At 55.9% G+C, this 7912-nt stretch overlaps 1 protein-coding gene across 1 annotated transcript in view; it reads left to right on the top strand.

Moving 5' to 3' along the window:
• LOC104869755 (nuclear factor 1-like) overlaps window positions 1-2324 on the top strand; it is a 5071-nt gene extending 2747 nt beyond the window's left edge. The window contains exon 3 of the mRNA XM_010635101.3: window positions 2264-2324. Coding sequence (XP_010633403.1) covers window positions 2264-2324 — 61 coding nt within the window. The remainder of the gene's footprint in view (window positions 1-2263) is intronic.
• Window positions 2325-7912: the final 5588 nt, after the last annotated feature.

Genomic DNA, 7912 nt, shown 5'->3' with positions numbered 1-7912 from the left:
TAAAGAATTCAAAACAATCAGCGCCCCCAAATATAAAGACCCGATTCAAAAATGGGCATCCGAAATGAACAGACATTTATCAGACAAAGAAGCAAAAGCAGCAAGTAAATATATGAAAAAAATGTTCCACATCACTGGTCATTCGAGAGATGCAGATGAAAACAACACTGAGATTCCACCTCACCCCAAAAAGAAAGGCTGCTATTAAGAAATCACACAATAACAAGTGTTGGCGTGGTTGTGGGGAGAAAGGAACCCTTCTCCGTTGTTGGTGGGAGTGCAGACTGGTGCAACCACTGTGGAAATCAATATGGAGATACTTCAGAGAGCTGGGACTAGAGGTTCCATTTGACGCCCGGCCTCCACTCCGCGCGCGGCCCCCGGGGGAGGAGGCTGCTGGATGCCCCCCGCCCCCTGCCCTGCGTGATCTGGGGCAACTCTCGACCCTCCCTGGGCCTGGTTTTCTTGGTCTATGAAATGAGAAGTTGGGAAACAGCCTGCAGCCGGGCACGGTGTGTCACCCCAGGGGCTCGGGGAAGCTGAGGCAGGAAGGTGGAAAGTGTGAGCCCTGCCGGGAGAATTTAACGATTTAGTGGGACCTTGTCTCAGAATAAAAAGGGCTGGGAACAGAAGACTTCGGTTCCATCCCTAGCACAGGAAGGAAGGAAGGAAGGGAGGAAGGGAGGGTTGATGGTGCACTCGGGAGGCTGAGGCAGGAGGATCGCCAGGAGTTTGAGGCCAGCCTGGGCTGCACCGTGAGTTCAATGACAGCCTGAACTATATGGTGAGGCCCCGTCTCCTCACAAAAAAAGACTGAATTAAGGAAGGAGGCAGGGAAGGAAAGGGCTGGGGTTGTAGCTCAGTGGTGAGCACTTGCCCACCATGCATGAGGCCCCAGGTTCCTCACCAGCACTAAAAGACAAAACAAACAAAAACCCAGCTACCCTGGGAATGTTAGGTGTCTATGTTAAGGGCTTAGGAAACAAACTTCTCGGGTTGAAAAGACCATTTTTGTCTCTAACGCTGTCAAACTATATAGGCTTATGGTTTTCTTTGGGCATGCCATTCCCTGGGCCTGGAACACCTTTGCTGTATGGAAAGCTCCTACTTATACATCAAAACCCCAGGCCCTCTACATCTGCACCTCGTTTTAACTGGGCCTTTTCTTTCTTTCTTTTTTTTTTTTTTTGGTACTGGGGAGCAAACTCAGGACCTTGAGGTTGTGAGGCAGGTGGCAGAACCTCTGAGCTAGGTCCCTGGCCTCTCGTTTTAGTTTTTGTTTTGGGATAGGGTCTCGATGTGTCACCCAAGCTGGCCTTGCACTTGTGACCCTCTTGCTTCAGCCTGTAGAGTACCTGATGTTAGTATCACAGGCGAGTTCCACCTCACCCAGCTCAGTCCAGTCAGTGACCCTCATAACGTCTCTCCGAGTGCCTTATATTCAGCAGGTGACGCGTAAATATCTTTTAACGCACCTCCTTGGACTGACTCCCTCTAACCCTTTAATGTGACACCTTGCACATGGTGGCAGACGCTCAGTAAATATGCCCCTGAATGAATAACTGGTCTCTTAACCTTTCCAGTCCTCGCCAAAGTGCAAAATTGGGGGAAGAAATAAAATGAGTAAAATTTCAGTTACTGAAAAAAACATTCTTAAGAAGAAAACCAATGGCTGGGCCAGGGATTTAGTTCAGTGGTTCCACTGCCTGCCTTGCAAGTGCAAGGACCCAAGTTCGATCCCCGGTACCAAAAAAAAAAAAAAAAAAAAGAAGAAGAAAATCAATGATAATAAACACAAAATAAGTTTATTGTGTTTACACGGCACAAATAAACTGCATATAAAACCAAAATAAAACAGCCAGGCATGGTGGCGCAAGCCTGTCATCCCAGCACTCAGGAGGCTGAGGCAGGAGGATGGTTGTGAGTTCAAGACCAGCCTGGGCTACATAGTGAGTTCCAGAGCAGTCTCATCTACATAGTGAGACCCTGTCTCAAAAACAAAGCAAAACAAAAAAAGACAAAAAAAAAAGGTCCTAACTCTAATTTCTGCCAGGCATTTTTCTGAGGTCTTTATCAGGTCTTTTTTCCATTCTCACAGCAGCCCAGTGACACAGGAGCTGTATTGTACCCATTTTACAGAGTGGGGAAACAGAGGCCCAAGGCAGGGATCTATCTACCAGCATCCCCAAGGTTGAAGGGGCCAGGGTGGGGCTTGGACTCAGGTGGCCTCCGCCTCTGTCACTGCCCCCCACCCTTGCGGCAGGAGGGAACGGGACGTCCATCGTAGTGGGAGAGATGTGGACCTGGGGCCCCATGGAGTCTGAGGTCCCCACCCAAGGCCACGCCGCAGAACTCCCTCTGCGCCCTGAGACCTGGGCCAGGGCTGTCGCTGTTCCCAGCCCTGTTAGCTGTGAGTCTGAGCCAGGAGGGGTGACAGCCACTGTCTCCCTCCCCCACTGCCCCCCACTGGCTGCTGGGGTGCGGTGTCAGCTTCAGTCAGCCCCATGGGAGGCCGTGACCACAGGCTCGTGGGAGGGCGTGGGGCGGAGCCCAGTTGGCCCTCGCAGGGCCATGGGCTTGTTGTTGGGGGGCCCTGCCACACAGCCTAAGCGGGTGCCGTACTCAACCAGCGTTAGAAGCAAGACAGACAAGGGTGAATAGGAGGGATCCCCCACAGTGCGGGTGGGAGAGAAGCTGTTATCCCAGCACTCTGGGAGGCTGAGGCAGGAGGGTCAAAAGCTCGATCCCAGCCTCGGCAATTTAATGACTTAGGAGACCCTGTCTCAAAATAAAAAATAGAAAATGCTCGGCATGGAGCTCAGTGCAGAGGCCCTGGGATCAATCTTGAGTACTGGAATAAAAAGTAGATTTAATATCAGCACACCAGGGTCTCGGGGGGTGTCTGGATGGCACAGGCCTCCTAGAGAGGTGACTTTGGAAATAGGGCCTGAAGGACGTGAGGGAAGAGTGGCAGAGAGGGAGGAGTGAGCCTGTGCTGGTCCAGATAGGGGTGAGGCCTGTGCAAAGGGCCTGGGGCTGCCTGAGATCACAGCTCAGCCCCACAGGACATGCCGGGTGCGGGACTGTGGGGCCGGGAGAGAGTGAGCCTGGCGCTGCCCGCCCTGCCTGGCTTTGGGAAGCAGCCTGGGAAGCTAGGCCCAGGGCCCGAGTCCCAGCCAGCCTCCCCACCCCCTCTGGCAGCCAGAGAAACCCGACTCGAGTGTGGGCGGGCGCTGTGCCAGGGCAGCGGGGGAGGGGCTGCCAGGCCCGCCCGCCCCGGCAGCTGCCAGCCCAGATGGTGCCCATGTGCTGACGCCGCCGCCCCGGGCCGGCCTCCCTCCCTCCCGTTCCCGCCTTGGCTGTGCCAGCCGCCATGGTGCAGTGGGGCCCAGGGGGTGGCGGGAGAATGGGCAGGGTCCACCCACCTGAGTGGGACAGTGACGCCTGCAGGGGTTGTGGCCTCGGCGAACGTGGAGTCCCAGCTCTGCTCATCTTTTTATTTTTGTTCACTTGCGGTGCTGGGGATGGAGCCCAGGGCCTCACACGTGCTCGGCAGGCCCGCATCCTTGAGCCGCACCCCATCGGCCTTGTACGTCCTGACCGTTTATGTCTCTCCTCGTCCTAGAGGGAGGAGCTCTCACTTTCTCCCAGGTTTCACTCGGAAGCAGAGGCTCGGAGGCGCCCAGCCACTTGCCTGAGGTCGCACAACTCTAAGAGGCACAGCTGGGACGAGAACCTCGGGGTCTTATAAAAAAGTGGGAGGCTGAGGCAGGAGGATCGCTGTGAGTTCAAGACCAGCGTGAAGTATTTAGTGAGACCCTGTCTCAAAAAAAAAAAAAAAAAAAAAAAAAGGATTGATGCCAGACATGGGGTGCACACCTGCCATCCCAGGGACTCAGGAGGCTGAGGCAGGAGCATTACAAGTATGAGGCCAACCTGGGCAACTAAGTGACTTAGCAAGACCATGCCGCAAAAGAAAAAGGGCTGAGAGCACAGCTCAGTGGTAGAGTGTTCCTGAGCTCCGTTCCCAGGACCACAAAGAACAAAAGAAAAGGATTGAAACTCTTTCAAAACCCCGAACAGAAAAAGGGCCCCTTTCTGGTTATCGGATAGAAGCCACACATACCCACAACACGGTGATAATAAGAAGCAGCCAGGCCGCAGCACGGATGAACTCGGGAATGGGGGCCAGGCGTGGGGCTGTGCTGTGTGACCTTGGGTAGAGCCCGGCCCTCTCTGGTCCCGGAGTGAGAAGGGGTACGTACTACTACCCCATGGACTGGAGTCGGTGATCCCCAGAAAGCATACAGAAGGTGCTCAATATAGGCTATTTCTTTGCCCCAGGAGGGAGCAGGGGAGTCTCCAGGCCTCCCTCTCACCCCAAGGAGCAGCAGGGGGCCGGCTGCAGGAGTCCTGGTGGCCACTGCTGATGGGACGTCATGGCAGGTGGGACTCTTTTTGCAGGAGCTCCCAGGATCCAGCCCCAGCACCAGAAAGAAATTAAAAAAAAAAAAAAACCTGAGATGGAAAAATTTAATTTTATCCCCATATTTTATCACAGTTTTCAAAAATTATGCTTTGTTAATAATCCCCCTTTTTTTTCCCCCTGAGAGAGCCTCTCACTCTGTAGCCCAAGCTGGCCTGTAACTTGAGGCGATCCTCCTGCCTCGGCCTCCTGAGTGCTGGGATGACAGGCCCGGGCCACCAAGCCCGGCTGCTAATACTCCTTGTAGCAGGAATAGTGCTGTTGCCTGGGCTGATCATAAACAAGTAATCCTATGTCCTCTAGGACAGTGCAATCATAAGAAAAATAGAAGGTGAGCATGGTAGGGGTATGCACCTGTCTGTAAGCTAAGGCAGGAGGATTGCAAGTTTGAAGCCAGCCTGGACAATTTAGCGATTTAGAGATCCAATCTCAAAAAAAAAAAAAAAAAAATGCCTGGGAAAGATAGCTTGGTGTGGAGGCCCTGGGTTCCATCCCCACTATTACAATCAAACAATTAATTGATCAATCATTCAATCAAGTTTGGTCAGTTGCTTTGGGGGATGTAGCTCAGTGGTTCCGCTGCCTGCCTCTCAAGCCCAAGGTCCCGACTTCAATCGTCAGTACCAAAAAAAAAAAAAAAAAGTTTGGTTAGTTGCAACAATAAAACAATATTGTTACCATTATCCTGGCTTCTCCTCTCCCAGGGCCTGCACCCTGAGCTCCATCCCCAGCCCTTTCTTTTTTTTGAGAGACAGTCTTGCTAAATTGCCTGGGCTGGATAGGAACTTGCAACCCTCCTGCCTCAGCCTCCCAAGTGCTGAGATGACAGGCATAGCTTGGTCCTCATCTGCTCATCTGCAAGAGCAGGAGGGTGTGAGGGGATTAAGTGCAGCAGCATTTCTGCCCAAACATCACCTTTCTGAACATTCTTGGATATTTTGTACTCCATGCTGGCCTCAGACTTGTGGGGATCCTCCTGCCTCAGCCTCTGAAGTGCTAGGATGACAAGATACATCTCTCTAAATTGCTCAGTTGCTCAGGCTGGCTTCCAATTTGAAATGCCAGGCGCTCTGGAAAGGTGGGCTGGGAGTGAGCAGTGACCCTGTCCCCGTGTGGCTCTGTCATCCAGGGGAACAACTGGCCCCTGGCCCCCGCCCCCAGGCAGATGGGATCGGTCCTGTGAGGGCAGCAGAGCAGGCAGGGGCACACACACCTGCGGCTGTCAGCCGGTGCAGTGTGTGAAGGCTGCAGTTGGCGCTCTGGCCCTGGGCCCAGGAGTGCAGGGGCACTGACAGCTGCCAGCCCAGCCCCTCTGCCTCCAACTGGGTGTGGACAGGAAGTCACAGATGGGTCGGCCTTGGGCAGGGGTGCTTGGTGGAAGGGGCACTTGGGGACACGGGGTGGCTCGTGCAGATGGGGAAACTGAGGCACTGAGCAGGATGGGGTGTGGGCCAGGGCTGGGGCCCTCTGTGTGGCCTCTGTGGTGACGGGTGCCCACACCCTGTGGGAGACTCAGGTGGATGTTAGGACAGATCTAGAAACCCCACCTTATGATCCGTTGCCTGGCTGGTTACCACTCCGGTCAGTGTCTGAGAAACCTGTAAGTGCACACTGGACGTCCGTGACCCGGTCCAGTTCGTAGCATTCGGTCTTTCACGCCCAAGGGCAGGTCCTGGGGTTTCTGGACCTGGGTTTCATCTTTGTAGCTTTGAATCAGGGTCTTACTATGTAGCCCAGTCTGGCCTGGAACTCAGTGGTCGTCCTGCCTCAGCCTCCCAAGTGCTGGGATCACAGACGAGCACCGCCAAGACCAGTTTGGAGCTGGGGGTTGGGTCGCCCCAGGCCCCGGGGCTGGAACCTGCTGGTTCTGACCCAGAAGCTCAGGGCCCAGGGACGGATCCCTTTAAAGCCTGAATGGTTGTGAGGGAGCCCGAGTGATCGCCGGCTTCCTCCCGGTGGGCGGACCTGGGGGAGGACTTCCCTCCAAGGCTTTGCTGCGGTTGCTTGCGGGTGGCCGCACCCGGCAGGAGGTGGCGCTGTCTTTGTTTGCGGGGACCCCCAGGGTGTTGGGGTCTCTCCCGGAAACCGGCCACATTTGACCTGTAAAGTTGCCATTATCATTAACTGCCTTGGACAGATGGGGAAACCGAGGCCCAGAGAGACAGTCACGCCCTTGACACAGCCGAGGGCAAGAGTGACGCCTACCATGGTCTCCTCGGGTGGGCTGGGCACTGGGGTGTCCGGGCTCCATCGCATATCCCCCAGAGTGTCCCCGGGTCCTGCCCCTGGCCCTAGAGCTCACTGGTGATGCTGACCAGCTGCAGGTCCGGTTGCATCAAGGAGCAGCTTTGGGGGCCCCCAGACTGGGTGGACAGCGGGGCTCAAAGACAGGACCTGGGCCAGCAGGGTGGTGGCCAAGGCCAGCGTCTCTGTCGTCTCTGCCCCTGGGCGTCCTGTCATCTCTTCTCCACCTGCCTGGCTCTCCCTGCGGCCCAGCGGGTCCCCTCCCTGCCCCCATCTGCCCGCCTGCCACCCGTGGGCTGCCCGGAGGTGGAGGCGGAGGCAGCCTGGGCAGCTGAATGGGCCCCTTGTTCCTGGCCACACCTTCCCTTTGGGGTCACCCTGGGACACTCTCGGGCTGCCTGCTGTCTTAAAGGGCCAGCACCCGAGAGGAGGGTGCGGGGAGGAGGGTGCGGGGAGGAGAGTGCGGGGAGGCCGGCCCCACAGCCCCGCCCCGCCCACCCCACCTCGCTGTCCGGCTGAGGGGAGCTGGGTGTTGACCCTGCAGGTGGGAGATCTGCCGAGGCCGAGGACAATCTTGGCTGTGTCGCCTCTGGCTGGGCCTCAGTTTCCCCAGTTAGATGGAGGGCTTCTTGCCCCCCCCATGGGTCGCTGGGCCAATTGACATTTTCAGGGACAGAATTTGTCACCAGGTACTGTTCTTGGGCTCACTGAGCAATAATAGAGCACCTGCTGTTTCCTTCCTGGGCTCACGGCCGTGTGGATGGGAAAATTGTTGGATCGTCTTCCCCTGGACCTCAGTTTCTCTGATGGAGAGGGAGGCAAAGGTGAAATCCCTTTGTCCAATTAAAGGGGCCTCTGAGCCGGGCGTGGTGATGTGTACTGAGAGGCTGAGGCGGGAGACTCTCCAGGAGTTTGAGTCCAGCCTGGGCTGCATCGTGAGACCCTGATTTAGAAAAAAAAAAAAGGGAGGGTTTAGAGCGGAGCCCTGCACGCTGCCAGGTGTTACCTGGGCTGCACTTATGGAGCACTAACTGCATACCAGCCCTCCAGGGAGAGCTGAAGGAAGCACCCACGAGTTTCTCCAGGCCTCGGGCACCGGTGCCCCAGGAAGGAGGCAGTAAAAGGGCCCCGTAGCACACTGCCCCTGGCTGCCCGCGTGTCTGTCTGTCCATACCTGGCGCG

The sequence above is a fragment of the Fukomys damarensis genome, unplaced genomic scaffold (assembly GCF_012274545.1).
Source record: "Fukomys damarensis isolate Sample0158 unplaced genomic scaffold, DMR_v1.0_HiC HiC_scaffold_37, whole genome shotgun sequence".
Taxonomy (NCBI): Eukaryota; Metazoa; Chordata; class Mammalia; order Rodentia; family Bathyergidae; genus Fukomys; species Fukomys damarensis.
This window is presented reverse-complemented; position numbering and strand designations above follow the sequence as displayed.